The 24,620-nt window shown below is 47.6% G+C and overlaps 1 protein-coding gene across 1 annotated transcript in view; it reads left to right on the forward strand.

Annotated features, from left to right (window-relative positions):
* The first annotated feature begins 358 nt into the window (after window positions 1-358).
* Window positions 359-24,620, forward strand: part of jag1b (jagged canonical Notch ligand 1b) — a 43,039-nt gene continuing 18,777 nt past the window's right edge. The window contains exons 1-10 of the mRNA XM_034681515.1: window positions 359-737; window positions 911-1,216; window positions 11,827-11,878; window positions 16,615-16,872; window positions 17,284-17,344; window positions 20,009-20,139; window positions 20,229-20,348; window positions 23,702-23,815; window positions 23,901-24,014; window positions 24,100-24,213. Of these exons, the coding sequence (XP_034537406.1) occupies window positions 681-737; window positions 911-1,216; window positions 11,827-11,878; window positions 16,615-16,872; window positions 17,284-17,344; window positions 20,009-20,139; window positions 20,229-20,348; window positions 23,702-23,815; window positions 23,901-24,014; window positions 24,100-24,213 (1,327 nt within the window). The 5' untranslated portion in view covers window positions 359-680. The remainder of the gene's footprint in view (window positions 738-910; window positions 1,217-11,826; window positions 11,879-16,614; window positions 16,873-17,283; window positions 17,345-20,008; window positions 20,140-20,228; window positions 20,349-23,701; window positions 23,816-23,900; window positions 24,015-24,099; window positions 24,214-24,620) is intronic.

Genomic DNA, 24,620 nt, shown 5'->3' on the forward strand with positions numbered 1-24,620 from the left:
GACTCCTTCTCTTGCACTAAGTGATGTTTTAAAGGCTGATGCAGATCTTAATAAAGTAGAATAATAGTAAACATTGTGGTGAGTGGAGTGTGCAGCAGATGCAGGGAGATTAAGTCTTTTAAATGAGGTATAAAATGATACTTTCTGCAGATTTAATTCATTTATTTTAATGTTTGTGGTTTTGATGACTTATAATTATCAACATAAGTGCAGGTCAGGCTTTATTTCCGCTTCTGCTCTGCGCCAAACCTGTGCCAGAGTCCTTAAAGCAGCTCTGAGTGTATGGTTGTGCTCCTAATGCTTGGGGGGGCGGTCTCTCCTGGCCCTGCTCATGAATATGGAGACACTCCCTCCCTGTTGAACTTGTGCAGCGAGCTCCAGCCCGGGCCAGCAGTCAGTCAGTCAGTCAGTCAGTCAGAGAGCAGAGCGCTCGGCTGCCGCATGGCCACCGCGTAAACTTTTCTTCAACTTCCAGTGGAACCTGTTGGATAAGGACGCACAGCAGACCCCCGGAGAGCTCCAGGGACAAACCAGGAAGAGGTCTTTTCTGAATGTGGATCCTGAGCTCCTCTGATCAAACTGTGGTTTCCCACTCGTGCATGTTTAAAGCAGAGGAGAGCTCTGGTGCCGTGTGTCGGCCAGACGACCAGTAACAAACCAGTGGCAACAGCAGTGGAGGCATGACTCTGAGACGGGGCTCAGTGGTCTCTGCCTTTGTACTCTGCCTTCTCCTGAAGGTATGTGGACTCACAGGGTCACTCAGTTCAAGCTGTGTGGATCTACCTCATGCAAATAGTGTGTAGTGCAAATCATGTAGGGGCAGTCAAGGGCAAAAACAGGGCGCTGCAGCTTTCAGTCACACAAAGAGGTCGAGTTTTTCCATTGCACTGACTTGTTGTCTCTCCCACAGGTGTCAGAGGGGTCCGGACAGTTCGAGCTGCAGATCTTATCCATGCACAACGCGCTCGGGGAGCTGCTGAGCGGCATGTGCTGTGATGGCGCGCGGAACGCGGCGGATAGGAAGTGCTCACGGGACGAGTGTGATTCGTTTTTTAAAGTTTGCCTGAAGGAATACCAGTCCAGGGTTTCGGCTGCGGGGCCCTGCAGCTTCGGAATGGGATCTACGCCTGTCCTGGGAGGGAATAGCTTTTCTTTCAGGAGCTCTGTGAGGAATGACAAATCCAGGATAGTTTTGCCCTTCAGTTTTGCCTGGCCGGTGAGTTGGAGACTTACAATCTGTTACAATGTTACAATGTGATTTAGCAACACAAGCAAAGAGGAAACCAGATCAGTAAGAGTAACAAAGTGATTCAAGTCCATTTGCCAAGCAGTGTAAAGGCAATGCACAAAAAGAAAGAAGGATTTTATTTATTTATTTATTTTTTGTTATAATAATAAAATAAGGAACATCTACAATGAAGCAACCAAACAATTTAAGACCTTCCATTATCATCATCAACATTTAACATCACCACAATAATGACCTAAGTACCAAGTGCTGGGTCACTCCAGACCTGAACACAGATTCCCAGAGTAGAGCAGGACAGTGTGAGTCAACTGCAGCTGGAAGACATGATCTGCCACTGGGGACAACAGTGGAGAACAGTCTAGCTAAGTGCATAGTGCTTCCTAAAGAGCTGGGTCTTTAGCTGTCTTTGGAAGGTAGAGAGAGACTCTGCAGATCGAATGGAGTTGGACAATTCATTCCACCATTTAGGGGCAACAGAAGAGAAGAGTCCAGTGATTTTGAGGCCTTATGTGCTGGAAGCACTAAGCGCTTTTCAGAGGCTGAGAAGGAGTGCAGTAGACCTGGATGAGTGGTTCCAGGTAAACTGGAGCGGTTTTGGTTCCTGCTTTGTAAGTCATGATTAGAGTTTTGTATCTGATGCGAGCTGCAGCTGGAAGCCAGTGTAGCTGCATGAGCAGGGGAGTGACATGAGCTGTCTTAGGCTGGTTGAAGACCAGACGTGCTGCTGCGTTCTGGATCATCTGCAGAGGTTTGACTGTGCATGCAGGGAGGCCTGCCAGTAGAGAGTTGCAGTAGTCAATGTGTGACATTACAAGAGCCTGAACCAGGAGCTGTGTTGCGTGTTCTGTCAGGTAGGGTCTGATCCTCTTGATGTTATGGAGGGCAAAACGGCAGGACCGAGCAATCGAAGCAACGTGAACCTTGAAGGTTAGCTGGTCTTCGATCATGACACCCAGATTCCGGGCAGACTTAGTGGGCATGAGGTTTTGAGAACTGGATATTGATCTGTGGGTCCACAGTGGGACTGGCTGGAATGATAATAAGCTCAGTCTTGGACTTTAACAAACAAACAAACAAAAAAAAGACCTTTCTGTGTTTGCAGGGCAATTACTGTCCGTCAGTCATTGTCACTCAGCTAGAAGTGGAGAGAAAGCAAAACAAACAAAGAGTGAGGTTCTCTTTTTGAGGTGAGGTGGGCTCTCTGTGAAGAGAAGGACCCCCTGGTCTCCTCATTATCTGCTCCAATTAACCAGGTGCAGGTATTTTCCTCTGTCAGGCCCAGACCTGTCTGTGCTATCTAAATATATGTAAAGTAGTCTGCATTAGGTCTGTGTGTGTGTGTGTGTGTGTGTGTGTGTGTGTGTCCGAGAGGCTGGAACATGCAGGGAAATCTGTGACCAGCTGTAGAGTCTAGGATTTCAAGAGAGGGATCATTTGTAGTTAAAACTCTCTTTCTCTGACTCCACTCATCAAATAAAAAAAGCTGCTCTCCTCTCCTCAGCTGCTCATGTGAAAAGCCCACTTTCCTCCAGTGTCAGCTCTTCTCCACAGAGTAAATAAGTGGGCCTGACAGGCCTGTGGGAGTGTTGGAGCTCTTGTGAGAGATATGATTTGCCGTGCAGCAGCTCCGGCTCATGTCGTAGAAAAAAGTGGGACTGTGCTCAGAGTCAGACTCCCTGGCCCCCTTAGCTCGGGGCCGCAGACTCCCTCCACGGTGCCTGATGGGAGAAAGGCACAGTCCGCTTGGTATGTGTGTGTCCAATTACATCAAGGCTATTTTTACCCCGATCCTTCTGGAGCTGCTTGTTGTAATTTGGAGCATTGTTCCCAGAGCTTTTAGAAGGTGCTTGATTTCCTCTTCATGTAACAGATCATTTGGACTCCAGCTTCCCCTTTGCTCCGATAACCAGTGGAACAATGTCCTCAGCAGGGCAGCATGCAATTTGATCTGGTGTGTACTTTTTATTTGCTCTCCACTTAGACACTGGCGCCTCACACCTTTTTAAAGACAAAGGTTTCTGTTTGTGTTCACGCCATGGCAGCACTGAGTTGGCATGAGCGCCGGGAGACGGATTAGTTTCATCTTACTGGTTTGAAAATCAGCCGTTTGTTGATATTGAAATGAAAACCTGGTCCTGTTTCTGGTTTGAGGGCTCAGCTGCACTCTTTACGAGCCCTCAGAAGTTGGAGGATTAGTTTGTTGTTGAGGGTTGAAAAGTTGTGGGAAAAACAAAAACCAGGGGTTTGCATCGGTGGTGAAAGTCTCCTTGTGTTATCCTGTGGTTGGTGGATCCGCTCAGAGCTGTCATGTTTGGATGAATCAGTGTAAACGCTGCCTTTGAAAACAGGAGGCAGAGATCGGGGGGGAAGAACAGAGCGGCTCGTTAGCTTCTCTCATCCTTCACTTCAAGTGCTTTCCTTCAGTGCACATTCACAATCGTCAGGTTAGGTATGATATCACTCTTTGTCCTTTTCATCACTTGATTGGCTGTTGTGGACAGATGGCAGTGTGGTGCATTTTGGGTTGTTGGGTACTCCGAGTTCATGAAGCTTTTTTTTGTGTGTCCGCCCCCCCCCCCCTCCCCTTCATCCTCTCTTGTGAGCTGCATGAAGTTGGCCTCTTGTCCGGGCCAAGGGCTTTGTTTAAGTCACGCTCGGTTGGACCCCAGGCATTTCATGGCTTTAACCTTGCCACCCACAGTAACTGCTGCACTTAATGAGGCTGCACACATCAGGTAGGAGGAGGAGGAGGAGGAGGAGAGCCCCGGCCTCCAGCTGGAAGACGACCGCCCCGTGCATCTTTGGCGTTAAAGCTCGTGGCCGCGTTGTCCCGTGCGTGCTTTTTTATTCCACAGAGGAGTCAGGGCCCTCGCCGTGCACCGAGCGGGGACAATAGTGTGCCCTCAGTGACTACAGTGAGGATTACAGAGCACAATGGAGGCCGTGCAGCTGTGGGCAAGCAACAGGAAGCAGTTGTAGTAGACTCAGCAGTGATGGAGTTGAAACTGTGGCCACCTCAGCAGATTTCAGCTCTGAACACCTCCGAGAGTAACCAGAGGAGGGGGTTTCTTCAGAGGGGGAGATGTTCTGGATACTCCTCACTTCCTGAATCTCAATCCAGAGCTTTAAAAACACATGAAACATGAGAGTTTATTCCCCCAGAGGAGATTGGAAATGAGCAGCGGTACAGTACGATGAAATAAAGTGTGTGTGAGGGTTAAAAGTGAAGAAAAGGAGCCTCAAATCACAGCAGAAGAACTTTGAAGTGAAGTGAAGTGGTGCACGTTTTAAACATCAGGGTGTCTCTGCAGAGTTGCTAACATTAAGCAATCTGACATTGTTCCAACAAGCATCAAACTGTTGCACCAAACGACCTGACGTGAGCTCACTTTGCTGCAGGTCAAAGGTTCTTCTTCTTCTTCTTCTTTGCTGCAAAACAGTAGCCCAAGCTGCAAATGAAAGCTACTGTTTTGGAGCGTAGAAGAAGAAGAAGACTTGATTCTTTGAAGAGCTGTGTTATACAAGTTTACAAATCCAGACTAATCCCTCTGAAGGTTTGATTGCCGTTTTTATAAGCGTCAGATTTAATTAATCCCTCTCCTGATAGCATATCTCCTCGTCCTGACACATCTCTGGCGCGTCTCCTCCTTGGAGACCTGAGTGGCGTTGGCTGGGACTTGATGTGTTGACAGGTCGGAGCAGTCTGAGCGGCGGGATCAGGTGAGTCTGTGCAGAGCGATCCCGTCGGCCTGAGGCTGGGCGCTGCGGGCTGCTGTGGGAGTAATGACACGTTTGTTTTATACGGTCGGCTCTGATGTGGCGGTTGAGAGCAAATGACTGCAGAGTGAGAGAGATGTGTCCCCTCTCCCTCTCTGTCTCTGTGTCCTCTGCTTCATCACAGCTTGGTGTCAGGGTTACATAATGCTTATCAGAGCTGCTTCATGCTGTTCGAAGCGTCACGTGTGTAGAAAATGGATGGAGTGTGTTCTGGTGAGAGAGTCTGCCTGCTTGTTCAGTGAAACTCTTTATGACTCTCCTCCCAGGTTCTGGGCTCATGATGTGTTCAACTTGTTTGCCTTGCAAGCGATCCAAACTGTGTTTGCAGAGTGTCGTGTTTTGGTTGGCAGGTTGTGAGATTCTTCATCGGGGTGAGGTTCTGTCCTCTCCTCGGGCTCTTTACAGTATATTTAATTAGCTGTTGATTGCACTCGGAGCGTTTCTCCAAGTCTTGTTGTGATGAAAACTCAAACAATGCATTCCTTCGTCCCCGGTCCGTCAAGAGCAGGGAGCAGAGAGCGGTGAGCGGCTCTGACGATGATTGCAAGAGGACTGAGTTTCACAGCAAACAACAGGGTGTGTGAGGGAGAAGTCCTAATCATTGGTTGGATCCACTTTGATGCTGTTGATGTGATTGATTCAGGAAAACTGATACAGAAGGTCAACATCCCTCTGAGTGTGCTGTTGACATTTCCTCTGAGCTCAGTCTAATCTGCCAGGAGCGCAGACCTTTGCCTCTTCCTGTCACCTCTCTTTTTACTCCTGCGTTGTCTTGTAATTGCACATGAGATCACACAGAGAAAAGGAGAAGGAGTGTGTGTGTGTGTGTGTGCATATGTGTGTGTGTGTGTTTTGGAAAATTCCCCTACAGAGAGGGAGTCAGTTCATGTTCTTTGGCAAGTCACCGTGATTCGAACTGGAATGATCTTTATCGCGTATGTTGCTCGTCTGTTGGACAGTGTCTGCTCAGCCAGGAAAGATAAGGAGACATATGGCCACACTTATTGCTCTTGGACGTGTGTGTGTGTGTGTGTGTTTCTCTGTGTGTGTGTGTGTAGTTCAAAGAGAAGCTGTGAGTCAGCTGGGAGCCTGGGAAAAGTGAACCTGGCAGTGGCAGACGGTTCCAGGCTGATAACCGCCTGGAGTTATGGAGTGTTAGAGCAGGAGGAGTCGGGCCGTATCTCACTCTCTGGATGGAAGCCGTTATTTGCTCTGCAGCTAAACGGCACAAAGTTCTCCCCGGCTGCTTCTTACATGGAATAAAACAAAGCTGTCAGTGACTTTAAAAAAGTGCATCCTTCAGTGTTTGATCTCCTCTCTGTGCACACTCACAGCTAGTTATGATGTCTTTGTGCAGCCTCCGTGTCGAGGCAGGTCCACATCCTGCAGGAATTGGGTGTGACTGTTCTGCTCTCGTACATCTGCCTTTTAAAGAAATCAGCTAATAACCCATTACACTTAATTCCCCTTGACAAACAGTCCACCACAGAGACGTTTAATCACTTCTCCTGAACGCGGGCCGCGGTGAGAGTGGAGTCGACGTGCAGCAGGTGAACGAGGCGTGTTGATGTTTGTGTTTGGCACGGATCCCTTGTTGCTGCTCGTCTAACCGCCCGTGCTCGGATCACGTGCCGCGCTGATCGTCTGAGAGGTCACTGAAGGGGGAATTCACTGTAGTAGTTCTGCTTCAAATATCCGTCATGATCACGTCAGGTTAATGTCGCAAGGATGACTAATTTAAGATTTCAAGATATACTTCAGTTCCTGTTTTATAGATGAGACATCCAGACATCCACTGTGAGTGTGTGTGTGAGTGTGTGTGTGTGTGTGTTTCCGAGTGGGCTCTGAAATAGATTCTCTCATACCCTAGAAATTAGGGATGGGCAATGACTTTGTAAAAATTGAAGTTACTTTGAGTATTTTCTCATTTTAAAAGTACAATTTTTCATCTTATGTACCGGTGCCTGGTTGTAGTGCAGTATTCCCGCCAGACGGTGGCGATAGAGCGTCCTAAAGCTGTTTGCTAACTGCATTAAAGCTAGGGTTAGTACATAGACTGTATAAATAATGGACGTAGTATCTGTGACGTCACCCATCTGTACCTGAACGCTGTTTTGAAGCCAATTGGCGGAGGCAGCCATATTGGAAATGCTGAACTCAACCAGGCAGAGTGTGACATAAAGGGGCGGAGTTTGAGCCTCTTAGCCAACAGCTATGTGTTCCCGTCCGGGACTCAAGTCAGTCATGTCCTTATTTGGGCAAAAACTCGTAATCTTCTTTTTTTTTTAAGGTTTTTTTTTGGTCTTTTTGCCTTTATTTGATAGGACAGCTGAAGAGAGACAGGAAATGTGGGGAGTAGAGAGCGGGGGAAGACATGCAGGAAATGGTCGACCGGCCGGGAATTGAACCGGCGACCCCTGTGACGAGGACTGTAAGCTCTGTATGTGGGGCGCTTAGACCTCTAGGCCACCAGTGCCCCCAAAAAACTCATAATCTTAACATCTTCTGAACGTCACATTAGAAAACAATCCCCCCCCCCTACAGTGTGTGCTGATAGAGAGATTAGCTACTGAAGACCGAAGCTGTTTTTTGAACCAGGCTGTAAACGTGTTTATTTCTGCTGCAAAGATTGTCTTCTTTGAATGGGTGTGTATGTGGTTTGCGATGTTTCTGCAGCCAGCCTCTAGTGGATTCCTGATGTATTGCAGTTTATAACACTTCCACATGGGCTTCATAGTTTGAGACCGGAGGTTGCCGCTTGGGATGGTAGTCACAGAAAACTAGCATGAATTTGAATGTAGCATTTTCCTAAGGACTCTGTCTAACCTCTCGGCGTCCCTGAGTGCCGCTGATTCTCGACCATATGATGGTGACTGATTCCAAACCGGTCCTCAGCACATGGTTTGTGTTTTGCACTACGTCAACTCATGTCTCACCAAAACCTTCTCATAGTGAGAGTTAAAAACACAAACAAACATGAAATGTACGCTCTGCAGGAGGCGGGCAGAACGGCAGGACAGGATCTGATTGGTTTCATCATTTGGCTCCTGATGGCAGGGATTGGTTGGTGTTTTCCCAGGTTTACTCCGGCTGTAGATAGCAGCTTTTTTTACCTCTTTTTTAAGAACACATTATGTATTGATTACCATCGGGACATAAAGATCATTTTAACCAGTAGAACAAAAAGTGGATCTAAATCTGAACACCAACCCCAGCTTTAAGCAACAGAAGAAGAAGAATGCTAACTGCATTAAATAGCAACAGAAGAAGAAAATATTAGTGACAGTCACAGTGATTTTCTCCATTTCTGAATCTCACACTACTACACACGTGTTTCCAGAGACTCAGCATGGCTGTAAAATGTAAACACACACGCCACGTCACGGAAACACCGATGTAATCAGTGCCCGCTACTCGCAGCACCTTGTGCGGGCTGTTAACTGGACAGGTGTGTGTTTGTATATTCGAATAATCGTCGAATAGATGCTGGTGATTATGGAATAGTGTTTTGACTTGAAATGTCCGACCCTACTAGAAATGTTTCAAAGTTCTGTGTGTGTGTGGGCTTGAATCAGGGTGTGTGAATGCTAGAATGATGCATTTAAGTGCACTCGTCTCAGCTGGAAAAATGACTCCCCTTGTGGAAATGTGGAGCCTTGCCACTCTGCACTCACAAACTCAACAAATCAGTAACATGACGCAGCTGAACGCCGGCGGAGAAGCCAGAGGACTCTTGTTCCTGGTGTTAACACAAGGCTGGGTCAGAGCAGAGCATGATGAGGTATCACGTTACCACTGACTCACTTTCTCAAGCTCTGTGTCGAGACTCTGCAGCCAATAGTGAGTCAGGCTGTACTGTAAAGGCCCGAGCTGCTGATGAGCCTGCATTACGAATAATGGCCGCCCTGATTGCGTTGCCGCTCTGGCACGGGATGAGACGAACGTCTCCTGGAGAAATGGAAAGTTGAACGTCTGACAAAAACAAGGTGAAGCCATGAAAAAGAAAGCTTCAGAGTGAGTCATGGAGCTGTTCTCTGGGTGGAAAGGGAACAGGGGGTTTCCTTTCCTTTCCTTCGTGCAGGTTTGTTTACCATGAAGTCATCGCAGTGCTCAGGGGGGGGGGGGGGTGGCAGAGCAGAATATCTGAAATGCCTCTGAGCGGCGCTGCAGGGGGGGGGCTGGCGTGTGTTGTATTATCACAAGTAGGTGTTTCTGGTGGAAGCTGGAGCTCTGAAAGTGGATTACACTTTCTCACAAGCGCATACTTTCTGTGCGAGGCCGTCATGCGCGCTCGCAGAGGCATTGTTGGTTCCCTCATGACTGCAGCGCAGAGCGATGTGAATGTGTAAGCTGATATCGGTGTGAGCGCTACCGACCCTGAATCAGACAAAGCGCTGAAATCAAGACCCGGCCCTCCAGAGTGAAGCTCTCAGACTTTAGTTCCTCTCTTCCAGTCGTCTCATAAACTCTTTTTTTATCCCTTTTGCCTAAAAGTCAGCTTCCCTAAACACTTGTGTCTGGTTTCACCGCCTCCACTCCGTGTTTACAAATCTGTGTACGTTGCAAAACAGAGCTGTGTTTTCTCAGAGTCCTCTGTGGACTTCTCCCCCACACTCTGTAAACTCAACCTTTCAGAGAGGTTAGCCCGGTCACAGAGAAGGCACGCTCAAAGTCTCTTTATATCTTCTTTAAACTCATCCCTCTCTCTCTGCTGTACTCAGATGTTTTCACTGCAGAACCAGCACTACCCCGTGTGTGTGTCCGTCGTCCTAATCGTGGTGACGCAGACCTCTGCACCACAACAAGCTTATCCTCTGTTAATCAGATCAACGGGACCATTGTTACAGGTTAGCAGTTAGCAGCTTCCAGGCCTTGTTGTGAGATTACTCAATGAGAGGGAGAAACTTCAGCTGTGGAGGCCGTGGGAAAGTCGGAGCTGTGGGTGCTTGTGTGTGTGCTGAACGGAGGAACGCAGACTTCAGATCATGAGTGTGTGTTTCTTTAAATGTTGTAAATATGTTGATGAGAGTGGAGCCTGGTGAATAAAAGAGAAAAAAGTTCCCAAAGTGTGGGGGGTCGTGAGGTGTCTTCCAGAATGTTTTTTTTAAAGTTATCTAAAAATATTTATTATTTATTTTTTGTTTATTTACCTTGTTTTCTTATCTTTATCTTCCTTTTTGTTCACACTGTTAAAGCTGCTGTTGGTACATCGTTCATTTTATCGTTGTTGCAACAAATGTTCAATGAGGAAGTAGAGGCGGCTTCACAACCAATCAGGACGGCATAGCAGGGACCGCCCCTCAACCAATCAGGACGGAGGGTCGGAGAGTAGCTCTGATTGGTCCGTGATAAAGGGAACGAGGGGAATAATAACACTGCTTGACACAGAGGCATTGGAAATTGGAAAACCTTGTATATATCTAAATTGTTTTCTATCCTTATTTATCTATTTTTATTTTTACTTATTTTATTTTACTTATTGAAACTTCTTCTTGATTGTACTTATGTCTGGGTTGCTGTAACAACTGAATTTGTTAGCAGCACTCTTTGTCACATCAGCTTTTAAACAAACAGGCAAAAAAACATGAGGAGCAGCAAATTCATTCAAAACACCGGACCAGAGGCGGGTATGATAAAGAAAACAAAAGATTTGGACTGGAAAAAAATGATCAATCTTAACTAATTACACAGCAGATAACACAGAAATGCGTTATGTAGAGGGAAGCCAACACAGGGCAGGATGATATCACAGAAAACACTGTTAAGGCTCAAGTGTAGCTGCATTTCCTTGCAGAAGTCAGAGGTAATTGAGTTTTCACAATCAAACTGTCAAACAGATGATAAAAAAAGAATAAACAAAAACAGGACAGTTCTGTCACTGACCAGTCACCTGCCACTAGCTTCCTTTGATCAATAAAGTAATATCTTATCTTCTCTTATCTTAAAACAGAGATTTCACCATAATCTCAAATTACTTCAATCCCTGAAGAATACCAATCAGTGTTATGACTTTTTTCAAAACCCCAGTCCTACCTACTGCACCTTTAATTATTAACATTATGTATTTTTTTGTATTTATTTATTTTTTCTTCTCTTCTGTTGTTTTTGTATTGCTTCTATATAATTTGTTAACTTGTGGTGAACAAAGAAATACTGAAGAAAAGCAAAAAATGACCAAAGTTATCTAAAAATATTCAATTCTACCCATTATAGTAAAACATATGGACAGAAATAGAAGCTAACCTTGAAATAAAACCTTGTAAATATAAAGTGTAATGAGTTTTCTGCCTTTCTTTTTGTCTGATGACTCCTAAGTTTAGAGTTAGTGAACAGTTAATGATCTAAAGCATCAGTAGCAGCAGGTTCATTCATAACGACACAGGAAACACAGACACATGCTCATACAGGGAGGGTCATTTTCTGCAGACCAGCTAAATGAAGCCACATTTAATCACTCTGAGGGACAGTGGGGGTCATGAGTCGTGTTGAGGGCTGAAAAGTTTGGGAACCCCTGCTCTGACACACTCACCTGAGTAATGTTGGATCCTGACGTCATCTCTGCCCTGAAACGCTGAGCTTAGATCTCATTTCTCAAAATGAGGAGGATGCACTCTGACTCATCCTCCTCTTCTCCTAAGTGCTGATGAGTTAGTTTGCACGGTTGCTAACAAACACCAGGTCGTGGGCCGCTCCCTGCAGCACACGCTTTGATTTCATCGTTGAATGTTTGTTTTTATGGTTTGTTTATGATGCACAGATTGCTCTAACGCTCCTTTTATCTCCTGTCTTGTCTCCTGCAGAGGTCCTACACTTTGATAGCGGAAGCCTTGGACTTCAACAACGAAACCAGTGGTGAGTGCTTGTCCTTGTCTGCCATCTCCATCTTGCCTTCCTCTCTCTTTTTTTCCTGCGCCCCCCTCCTCCTCCTCCTCCTCCTCCTCCTCCTCCTCCTCCTCCTCCTCCTCCTCGTCCTGCAGCGTCTGGGATGGGAGGAGTCGTGTTGAAGGTCAGGAAAGGAAGTTTATTCTTCCTGAACTCCATGCCCTCGTCCGCACGGTCCTCTGGGTGTGTGTGTGTGTGTGTGTGAGAAGAAAGTGTGTTGACAGGTGCCTGTAAGGCGGGGAGCAGGGACGAGGAAGCGAGGGGGAAGAAGAAGAAGAAGAAGTGGGGACAGGGCAGACGGGGGGTGCAGACAGAGAGGAGGAAATGTGGCGAGGGGGGGAGTGGAGAGAGGGGGGGCCACGTTATCCCCTTATGAAAATGTTTTCATTTGGCCGATGACTGATGGCAGGTGCTGCCAGCCGGGGTCGAGGTCACGCCGTCTCACTGTCACTGAGGCGTGAACCAGAGAGTTCATCCGGCCGATCGCCCCGGCTCTGAGACCACGATGCGGCGCGCTGAGGGTCACGGTTACCTCTGGGGACAGGTGGGCCGCAGACTTGGCTCTGAGCATGTGCAGGAGAAGTCTCACTGGCCTCCTGATTGAAACTCTGCGGGCGTTCTTCCCATGACTGTGGGAAGAACTCTGTGGTAACACGCTGAATCTGAATCCTGGTTGCCAGGTTTGGTTTCTGCTAACTATGCTCGGATTCCTGCTGGTCGGCGGTCGGATTGGCGACAGCGTGGTGATTCCAGCTGAGGGAGGGCTTGTTTATGCGGGTCTGCTCGGGGTCAACAAGGTTTCGGTCTTTTCTGCTGTATTTGCCGCTCCCCAGAGAGCTATTAGGGCACTGGTGTGAAAAGCCCCCTGAATGTACACAGTCCATGCTGGATAAGCTCCTCTGAGCTCCACCAGCCGCTCTGATTGGACCGTCTTGACATATGAAGATGACTAATATTTAAAAAGGAAGTTATTTTATTCTTCCTTTAACTTTATTTTAATCTCAAAGACTTATTTGAGTTTGAATCTCTACCCAAAGAGAACCTTTCTCTCTCTGTGTAAATCCAGCAGGTGAGGTTAAAGTCTCTGTGCAGCCTTAAAGCTCAGATATCTTTGCCTAACATGTTTTATATGCAAGCGGTAACCTCTGGTCTCAAACTATGAAGCCCATGCAGAAGTGTTATAAACTGCGATACATCGAGAATCCACTTGAGGCTGGCTGCAGAAACACCGGAAACCACATAGACATGAATGGGAAAAAGACGATCTTTGCAGCATTAATAAACATGTTTACAGCCTGGTTCAAAAAACAGCTTGGCTCTACGAAGCTAATCTCTCTATCAGCACACACTGTACGTGTCCTTATTTCTCAAATAAGGACATGACTGACTTGACTCCCAGTCGGGAACACATAGCTGTTGGCTAAGAGGCTCAAACTCCTCCCCTTTACGTCACACTCTGCCTGATGGGGTTCTGCATTTCCAATATGGCTGCCGCCGTCGATTAGCTTCAAAACAGCGTTCAGGAACAGATGGGTGACATCACGGATACTACGTCCATATCTCATACAGTCTATGGTTATATGTTATTATATATGATGTGTAAGATGCTTGATTCTGATTGGTCAAAGCCCCTTGACAATGGTTATTAACGTGATCAACACCAGAGAAAAACTGATCACACATCATGTCAAATCAATCCACAGAAGAGAGTTCAGACACATTTAGCTTCTGCTTGTTGACACCAAGCGGCAACCTCCGGTCTAAAAATATGAGTCCAATGCAGAAGTGCTAAAAACTGCAGTTCATCAAGGATCCCCTTGAGGCTGACTCTGGAAGTACAGGAAACCACATACACACCAATTCAAAGAAGATGATCTTTACAGCAGAAATAAACATGTTTACAGTCTGGTTCAAAAGAGGAGTGTAGTCTGGATAGATCATTCCTGTATCGGCACACTGTAGGGGGTGGATTTCTATCAACGCAACAGTTCAGAAGATATTAAGATTATGAGTTTTTGGCCAATTAAGGACATGACTGACTTGACTCCTGGACAGGAACACATAGCTGTTGGCTAAGAGGCTCAAACTCCGCCTCTTTACGTCACACTCTGCCTGGTTGAGTTCAGCATTTCCAATATGGCTGCCGCCGTCGATTTGCTTCAAAACAGCTCTTAGGAACAGATGGGTGACGTCACAGATACTACGTCCATATTTTATACAGTCTATGGTTATATGTTATTATATCAATCAATCAATCAATCTTTATTTGTATAGCTCCAAATCACAACAAACGTTATCTCAAGACGCTTTTACAAACATAGGAGGTCTAGACCACACTATGTCAAATTATGAACAGAGACCCAACACCAAGACAGGGTAAGACTCAGTCTGACCCCACCTTAATCCATCATGAGCATTGCACATCGCAGTATTTAGCAAGTTACAGTGGTGAGGACAAACATCCTTTTAACAGGCAGAAACCTCCAGCAGGACCAGACTCATGTTAGACAGCCATCATGCCTCGACCGAGTTGGGTCTGGAAAGAGGGATAGAGGGGAGTAAGAGAGAGAGGTGATAGTGATGAGACGAGTCGTAGAAGCTGTTGCCGCTGGAGTCCAGATCGTCCGCAGCAGGAGGACGTCTACGGCAGCTCAGAGGAATCTACGAGACAAGGGAGCTCAGGGACTCCAGAAAGGTCTATGGTTAGTAACTTTAATGGGACAGGAAGAGTTAAAGGAAGTGATGAGGGGGGGGGGGTTGGGATCCCAGTGTGTCAGTGTGCCAGTTCCCCCGGCAGTATAGGCCTTTAGCAGCATAACAAATTATATATGATGTGTAAGATGCTTGATTCTGATTGGTCAAAGCCCCTTGACAATGGTTATTAACGTGATCAACACCAGAGGCAAACTGATCACACGTCATGTCGAATCAATCGGCGGAAAAGAGTTCTGGCACACTTAGCTTCTGCTTGTTGACACCACAGACCGTAAGATAAGATATTACTCTATTGATCCCCCGGGGGGGATTCAGTTGTTACAGCAACCCAGACATAAGTACAATCAAGAAGAAGTTTCAATAAGTAAATCAAATAAAATAAGTAAAAGTAAAAATAGATAAATAAAGATTGAATACAATTTAGATATATGCAATGTTACAATGGAATTTAGATTACATAGCAGTAATTACAGGACATACAGTAAGGTGAGATGTTATCTTCCATTAGAAGACAATGTGGCTAAAGGGTTAGTTTACGTTCGCATCATACTGGAAATTTAATATTGGATCCTGTCCATCAATATGATGAAGGAGCAGGTGAGAGAAACTTAAGGTGAGAGATCTCTACAAAGAAACTTAAACCATGAGCGGTGGTGATGATAGCAGCAGGGTTCAAAGTTGAGACATTAGTTTATTTTTAAAGGTGTGTGAACCACAGAGCTCAGAGAAGGAGAGCTGAATGAGGACAGTTTCATGTTCAATCCACCGACACAGGCAGAGAAGAATCTATTATATGGAGTCACAAATAACAGAATCATCTTTAATGGATGTTGTTCACTGTGTTTGTATCTTAAGTTAGTAGCCTGGTAATAACGGCCTGCTAACCATGCAGAGTTGGTGACCTCTCGAAGCTTCATGAAGCTTGTCAGATGTGTGTTCAGCTCCAAACCAGGCAGCAGGTAGTAAGGACGTGTTACTCCTGACACTGCAGGCCAGCAGTGGGTAGAGAAATGCCACACCGCTGAGCTCTGGATTCCAGATCTGTGTGAAATGTTACCGGTCCCTGTGATTTCAGCTCCCCCCCTCCCCAAACACAGCACAGAGCGGTAAATAAATGACAGCAGGCCTCGATGGCGTTGCATCACACTCCCACAGAGGAGCGAATCACCCGGCGGTCAGCCACCTCTGCTCATGTCAGTGCGGTAAATAACAGCGCTGACATCTTTTTCATTCTCTCCCAGGTGGAAGATTTAGATATCGGGTCATGAGCGCCGCATGTGTGGTGCTAATGTGGAGCATGTGTGCCGAGTGGAGCTGGTTTGCTCAGTTCGAGTGTGTTTGCTCTGCGTGTGACGCTCCCGGGTCAGTCCTTGCCAGGGTTGACAGAGCCGTGACCTCGTCGTGTTTGATGAGAAAATAGGTCGGTTTCTGTGAGTCTGTGTTTGTTGCACAATCACAACACAAGGGGGGGGGGCGGGTTTCTTCTGCTCCTGATCCGACGTAGAAAGAGTCGAGTCAAGACCTCAGCTCCAAGAAAGTATGTGAGAAAAAGTGCTGATGGCACTCTGGCCGTCTTCCCAGCAGTGACTGTGGCGTTGGTGTCCTCACGCTGTAATTTACGGGCGGCTGCGGTTCTGTCCCCGCCGGATCAGATCCAGAGGGCAGCATGTGAGCCCAGTAATATCCTCAAGCTGTAAACCTGAGAATCAGAAACCAAGCCGGGGAGAGCTGGAGAGGGAGCGTGAGAAAAAAGCCGAGCGGAGCGCTCATTACAGGCGGCCTTTTCCTTTTTTTTTTCTATGCATTTCCTCCTTCTACTTTTCTTCCTCTGCAGCACACATACTTCCTTTAATTACATATAATCTCTCTCCAAGAGATCTTCTGCAATTTGTGTCCGAATTCTTGGGTTGGCGGTGAAGATTGCGCCGCATTCCTCTGAGAAAGAAAGCGCCGCGCTCCATCTTCACGCTCTTTTATATTTGATGTTTCAGGTGCAGACGGGAAGCTGATAGAGAAAGCCTTCCACTCGGGGATGATCAACCCCAGCCCGCACTGGCAGAAGCTGACCCACAACGGACCCGTCGCTCAGTTCGAGTACCAGATCCGGGTCACCTGCGACGAGCACTACTACGGCTTCGGCTGCAACAAGTTCTGCCGGCCCAGGGATGAGTTCTTCGGGCATTACACGTGCGACTACAACGGGAACAAGACGTGTCTGGAGGGCTGGTCCGGACCTGACTGCAACACAGGTGAGCCCCTCCTGGATGAGATCACTTTTGGAGACTCTGACACAGCTTCAGACTGCAGATTAGTCCTCCTCAGTCTGAATGAGTCTTCAAAAAAGCATCAGCCAGACTGTAATCAGTGAATCATGCTGATGCTCTGTCTGTGCCATCAATGAGGGCTTTGTTTGTGAACTCTCGCTGCATTTTTCCAGCGTTTTTTTACCGCCTGCACGAGCAGAAAATAGACTCCCGTGAAATCAGCCCAGTTAATATTTAACTGAGTCGTATGTCAGAGCGAGCTGTTTGTCGACAGCTGTGTTTATTTTCACAGGCTGTAATGACAGAGGAGTAATCATATCATGTAGTGCTATAATTAAAAGTCAGAATCTGGTGAGCAGGCGGTGACGATTGTTCTTCCTCTTCCTCTTCCTCCAGCGATCTGTCGACAGGGCTGCAGCACCGAACACGGATCCTGCAAGGAGCCAGGAGACTGCAAGTAAGTGACCGAGGCCGCTGTGTTTTTAAGAACTCCAAGCGCCTCTTTTAATGCCAGGAGCCATGTGGTGTGGATCATTTAGACATGTAGGGATCCAGTCCAAGCTCCACTTCTCTCCCCTGGACGTGCCCGGCTCTCCGGCTCTCTGGCTCTCCGGCCAACAGGCTATCAGTCCTCTGGCTTCAGCAGAGACGCAGACGGGGTCGGTGTGTTTCCCTCTTAATGAGGCGGGCGTTATCGCTCCCATCGTGTGTAACATTCGGATGAGCGTTAAAGTGTACTGTTTGTGTAGCTAATGGCTTCCTAATGCTGTTTATGCACACAGCCGGAGGAAAAGCCTGGCCGCAGATGGATATCAGGGTCCGGGGCATTGTGTGCTTACACGTCCTCCTCATCCTGGAGGAGGATCCTGCAACGCCTGACGCTCTGAGGCGACAAAAGGGTGCTCTTACTTTACGCCATGCATGAATAATGAGAGGTTTAGAACACAACGGGAGATCTGATCAGAAATATGGAACACTTTCAAATCAGTGCGGCCCTGATCGTCTCGTGTTTCACCTCCAGGAACATCAAATCATCCAGACTTTGCTGACTTGTGTCCATGAGGGGAATGAGGCTCAAGATTCACCTCATAATCTAGCAGTGTGTAAGACTCTTAAAAGTAGTTTAATGTGAGCTGAGAGGGAAAAATGAGGCAGATGAAGGGCTGGAGGAATTAATGAGGATCCACAGAGTGTGAGCTCGGCAGGCAGAGGAGTGAAATCAGACCTCACACTTCAGGAAGATCCTCCTCAGAGGCATCAACATATCTGGATGTTCTTGAGTTTTCTTAGAAGGAGGATTGAAGCCCAGAATGATCTCGAGTGAGTTCTTTAAAGATGGAAAACTTCATCGTCCAGGCTCTGAAACGTCCTCACAGTCTCAAAGTGTTCCTCCAAACTCAACGAAGCGCTGCTCATATTTGAGGCTTTAAAACCCAAACTTACTCTCGCTTCAAATCAGAAAACAGTGGATTGAACAAAACAAACTTTCACTTTCCTGCAGTGTGTAAATCATGGATAAGGAATGCACTTTTATCCATGATGTTTGCATGTTTGCATGGAAAGATACAAGACTTCTGCACATGTTATTGTCCCATTCAGTGAAGTTAAAACCGGTCTTGATGTTGGGGAGGCAGCGTGACTCTGTTCTGGAAATCTAAAGAGTAGAAAGTGAAGATATTTGCATGCAGCCTTTAGATAAATAATCACAGATACTCAAACTCTCCTTGGATGCAGTTTAATAGTTGATATATCATTACTTCCCACCTATTACTGAATCTTCCCACAGATCAGTCATCGGCTGTTCTCATGTAGTCATAAATCATCTCAGGGACGATCAGGTTTGTTCGTTTTGTGCCGCAGTGTTGTTGTCTTTCCCAAGCCTCTGACATCATCGGCTTCTTGTAAGTGCTTGTGTGTCAGAGATCAAGAGAGTGAGTGTCTTTCTTCCCCGCACAGGTGTGGCGTGTATTCAAAGCTCCGGGTTTAACTCGTTTTGGATGCGCCCTGTAACTCTTCACTCTCAGCAGCAGCAGCAGCAGCAGCAGCAGAGCGGCGTCGGCTTCAGGGATCATGCTGCTGCTGCTGCTGAGTTTGTTGCAGCTTTGAAAGTGTCTGAAAATCATTACCCACAAAGCATCAGCAGCAGCAGCGCCGCATGATGAAAACGCCACATCCCCGCTCGTTTGGCTGCAAGAACTGTAAATGATTAGAGATCCTGCGGGGGAATCCTGCTCTGCTTCTCATGGAGAGGATTAGCACACTTTTAAGAATAGCCTCTTTAATCACAGACGGAGGTTTACTTAACCACCGCGTTTATTTTTACAGTCTGTCCGTTTCTTGAGGCTAATCAGCGCTCCGCTCCCCCCTCAGGGGGACGCCGTTTCCTGTCGGCAGAAACTTACTGGGCTCTCCCGCCACCTCCTTTCTTTTTTAAAGAGCGAGCTTATCAGTGAGGCTTCTTAATTATGGAGCCCAGGAAGAGCAAGGGGGCAGCTTTATCAGTGTAATTACGGAGCAGGACATCTCAGCGGTCAGCAGGCCGTGCCTCCCCCCTCCTCCTCCTCGTCCTCGGGGCACGAGCCTGACTCCTGACTCATGGGAACCAGGATGAGCTGAGGAGAAACAGCCCCAACAATCCTCTCTGCGAGGATGCCAAGCCACAGGCACAGAGCTGTTAAAGGGAGCGTCTGGCCGCATGCTAATGTTAGCTGTGCTAAAGGTCCCATTGGAGCTGTAATTTAGTGTTTTGTTTTTTCTGTTTGGTAAAATGCTAAATACTGCTCTGCTGCTCCGTCGCCAAGCATTGTTTAAACACTGTTGCATAAACACCCCGCTACTTAAGATTCATTTGTGGTCTTTTAAGACGCAGCCGGGTTGTGTGGGCCTGAATACTGCCTCTTTGTTCCTCTTTGTGCAGCTCCATGCTGTATGCTAATGTGCCGTTCATTAAGTTCAGATTATCGCCGTGCTGCTTGTGAAGGAATTTGGAATAAACAGCAGATTAAGATATTAGCATTTTTTGGTACCACGGGGATTATTTGTTGTGATTCACCTGCATGTGTTCTGTGTGTGTGTGTGTGTGTGTGTGTGTGTTTCTGACGCTCAGCTCTGTGTGTTGCAGGTGTCTCTACGGCTGGCAGGGTCAGTACTGCGACAAGTGCATCCCTCACCCGGGCTGTGTGCACGGCACCTGCGTGGAGCCCTGGCAGTGCCTCTGCGACACCAACTGGGGCGGCCATCTTTGCGATAAAGGTTAATTCCCTTCTCTTGTTTCAGCCTCAGCGGGAGCAGCTGTGTTGTGACTAAACAAACTAAGGCCGTGTGAATCGCTGCTTTCACAGATCTGAACTACTGCGGCACTCACCAGCCGTGCCTGAACGGAGGGACGTGCATCAACACGGGACCCGACAAGTACCAGTGTACGTGCGCCGAGGGGTACTCCGGAGCCAACTGTGAGAGAGGTGAGAGTCAGAGATCTTCAGGGTAACTTCTTTCAGCTAACGTTTGGGACTCTGCTTGAGGCCTCCGGTCCCCCTCCTGTTTCTGATTCTCTCCTCGGTTTAATCTCTCAAAGTCCCCCGAGCGCTGAGAAACGTCATTACTCAACCGCCTGAGAATGCAAACAGGCCGAGCTGCGTCGTTTGTTTGAAAACCGCTCGCCCTGGTTTGATTCAAAATACTTCTCAACACTTTTATTGTCCCTGTGGGAGAATCTGTCTCAGCCTGGAATGCTGCACACACTTACAGCTGACTCATAGGTAGTATTTATAAATAATACAAAACATGTAAACAGAGTAGCACGTAGCAATCACTGCCACAAATTACACATTACAAATGTTCCTTTTACACATGCAGCACAACAACGACGAGGGAGCGGAGATAAGACCACCGTGGAGGTGTTGCACAACCTCTGAACCCTGCAGGAACGTTAAGGTTCGCTCTGCATCGTCTGCAGAGAGTCCGATATTATCGTCTGTGCTCGCATCAGCTCAGATATCTACTGGAGGGACTGGTTTTAATTTCTGCCAGGTGTCACACACTCGTATTTCACAAACACTGTGTTGTGTTGGTGAAGGAGGAATGATGCTGCAACATCAGGCCGCCAGAGAGAAGCAAGAACCGCTGTGTTAACAGGATAAAGGTGCATCACTCTCCACTAGTCTGAAGTCAGTTAAAGCTGGGGTTGGTAGTCAGATTGAGATCCACTTTTTGTTATACTGGTTAAAATGATCTTTATGTCCTGATGGTGATCAACACATAATGTGTTCTTAAAAAAGCTGCTATCTACAGCCGGAGTAAACCTGGGAAAACACCAACCAATCCCTGCCATCAGGAGCCAAATGATGAAACCAATCAGATCCCGTCCTGCTGTTCTGCCCGCCTCCTGCAAAGCGTCATGTTTGTTTGTGTTTTTAACTTTCACTCTGAGAATGTTTTGGTGTTCTCTTACCGCTGAGTGAGACATGAGTGGACGTAGTGCAAAACACAAACCATGTGCTGAGGACCTGTCGCAAAATCAGCGGCGCTCGGGGGCGTCGTTTTGGAGGAGCCCCGAGGGGTTAGATGGAGTCCTGAGGAAATGCTACATTCAAATTCATGCTAGTAGAGTCTACCAACCCTAGCTTTAATGCAACATGGCATCACAGAGTCTGCAGGTTCCCAGCTTGCAGAGCTAGCACCACCGGCCTTCAGCTACCTGTGCTGGTTCCTCATGTCTCTGGTGGAGTGGTTATGTCACTTTAACCAGACACAGCTTACATACAACTTTATCTCCATTTACTACATCAACACACTGACAAACCACGCTGTGCTACGAGGCGACATCTGTCACCTGTGTTTGTTTACATCCAGGTAGTAGAGAGACCGAAGCCTAGCGGGACTAACTGTGCAGAATCCACATTCATTACTTCTTATGCAACTGTTACCAGGAGGATTTCTGTAAATATAACAACAACAGAGTGAATGTCAAAGGTCATACTCGTCATGATACTGCTTATTTCGTATTTGCATGAGTAAAAATCTCAAACTAGACCAAACTAGTCAAACAATCTCATCCTCTGTCCCTGTAAATCTGTGATAGTTTCCTCATTTGTTGCACGTTAGAAGCAGAGTTAGTCTCATGACCTTACCCTCTTCTAGCTGAAAGCTTTCTTTAACTATCTGAAGTTAACAAAATAAGAGTGCAGGATCTCTATATGTTTAATCAGGGAGAAGAAGCGTGGTCTTTCGCTGCCTTGAGCTAAAATAAATGGCTTCGGGTCTCCCAGTTCTAAAAAAAACGAGGGTCCTCCTGTGTTTCCTGAGTGTTCAGACTAAAGGTCAGAGGTGCCTTGAGTTTGTAATCAGAGGAGGTGGTAACTCGGCGGTAATCTGTTTCCACTTCAGCGTGAGTGGCCCCCGAGTCAGGTAATCCAGCAGGTTTGATCCTCGGAGGGCCGCTCATCCCTCCGCTCCTCCGCCTCTCGGGACAGGCGGGTTGTTGTGCGGCGGCGAGGCGAGGGTTCAGCTGCTGCGAACACTTACCATGGAGATGATGGTTTTTCCTCATTAAATCTGAGCCTTGCAGGGCGCTGACAGCTTAACTGCGGAGATGTCAGGAAACGTGCCCTTCGTAACAGGAGGTCCTCGGACGGGGGGAGACGTCAGCTCTATTGTAACAGGGAGGCCTCGGGGTGCAGCGCTGCATCACCCGCCCTCCCTCCTCCCCCCGTCCCCCCCTCCCCGTCGCATACCAAGAACCGTCCGCTGATCACCTCCAACGGCCGAGTTATTCCCCGAGTGAATCATTCATTTTTGATTCATTTGGGACCCACTCATCCTTAACTCGTCCATAAAGGACAAACTGTGGTGCAGACAGAGCCCCCCCCCCCCCCCATCTCCCCCATCTCCCGCCTCTTCCCCCCGTCTCCCGCCTCTCTCTCATCTTCTGCCGCCTCTCAGAAGAAGAATGGCGGGGAGTCAGAGGGAAGTCACGGTGCGTTGGTCAGGTCAACTTAGCATGAAAGATGATTTCCTGGTGGTGTGGTCTGCCGGGCGGGTAATGAGAGTGAGATGAGGGAGGGAGGGGGGGGAGGTTTGAGCGCGCTTTCAGGGCAGGGGAGGAGGAAGGGGAGGAGATGGGTGAGGAGAGGAGACAACCCCTGAGTGTGCTCTCCTGACAGACGTCCTGGGCGAAGGAAGGAGATGCTGATGTGCATTGTTGTATGTTAAACTGCTCTGCCTGCCTCCTCTTTCCACGCCGTCTGATTTCACCAGTGTCATATGTATTGTCACTGATGCTCAATTTGAGTCTTTGCTGCTGCTCTCCCTGCCTTTTTATGTATTCAAATGAAAGAGAAGGGTGTGCTCTCCCCGCCTCATGCTTTGGCATTCCACGTAGGCACATTTGGTCGAGGAGAGGAGACAACCCCTGAGTGTGCTCTCCTGACAGACGTCCTGGGCGAAGGAAGGAGATGCTGATGTGCATTGTTGTATGTTAAACTGCTCTGCCTGCCTCCTCTTGATGCTCCCCCTGCAAACCTCTTCCCACGCCAAGTCTGATTTCACCCGTGTCATATGTATCGTCACTGATGCTCCATTCGGGGTCTTTGCTGCTGCTCTCCCTGGCACATGAAATAGAGGGGAGGTGTGCTCTCCCCGCCTCAGGCTTGCTGAATTTATACTTATTGTATGCAGATAATTAATTCTTTTGATATGAGATCCTAACTGAAGTATTTTTTAGTTTCATTCAAGTTAATTGAAACTATTAAGGAGTCACACTTTATCCACATTTTAAAAGCTTACCCCCTCATAAAAATATTCTGTGTCCTCCTAGCGGAACACGCCTGCCTGTCCAATCCCTGCTCTAACGGAGGGTCCTGCTCAGAAACCAGCCAAGGCTACGAATGTCAGTGTGCACCGGGATGGAGCGGCCCCTCCTGCACCATCAGTAAGAATGCACCCAGCCTTTTAAACATCACGTCTCTCATAGAAGTTACGTCGTTGAATAACCAGAGTTTCCTCCTCTCGCTCAGACGTGGATGACTGCTCTCCAAACCCTTGCAACCACGGAGGAACCTGCCAGGACCAGGTCAACGGTTACAAGTGTCTCTGCCCGTCTCAGTGGTCAGGGAAGACGTGTCTGATCGGTGAGCCTCTCTTCCTCCCTGCACCACTTCACGCCTGTCAGCTGCACATGCAAATGCCTCTAACCCCCTTTTTTCCCCTCTCCAGATGCCAACGAATGTGAGGCAAAGCCTTGTGTCAATGCCAACTCCTGCCGCAACCTCATTGGTGGATACTTCTGCGAGTGCGTTCCTGGTTGGACCGGGCAGAACTGCGACACCAGTGAGTTGAAAGGCTGTCAGCTGCAGCTGTGGGATCGGGACACATGTCCTTCCCCCGGCCTCTCTTTCAGTCCTGTCCCTTGTGTTCGCTCAGCTCAGGGTGATTTAAAGCCGTAAGATGAAGGGAGTAAATCTGCTGTCTCATTATTAGGCCTGTGTGTGGCCGAGGCTGTGGTGATTAGAGGTGGCTCAAAACAATCCCAGGACTAGTTTCACTTGGCAGCAGACGGGATTGCTCAATCCTGTGTGTTGCACTGATTCTGCAGCCACGTTATCCAGCTCTCACAGGGCCTCTCTCTCTCTCTGTCTCTCTCTCTCTCTCTCTCTCTCGCTCTGACGATGTTGTTAAAGGCCCCTAGCATGGGAAATATAAAGCACAGACTTGTTTTCAAAGACGGCCAATTTAGT

Source organism: Notolabrus celidotus, chromosome 4 (genome assembly GCF_009762535.1).
Source record: "Notolabrus celidotus isolate fNotCel1 chromosome 4, fNotCel1.pri, whole genome shotgun sequence".
NCBI classification, from domain to species: Eukaryota; Metazoa; Chordata; class Actinopteri; order Labriformes; family Labridae; genus Notolabrus; species Notolabrus celidotus.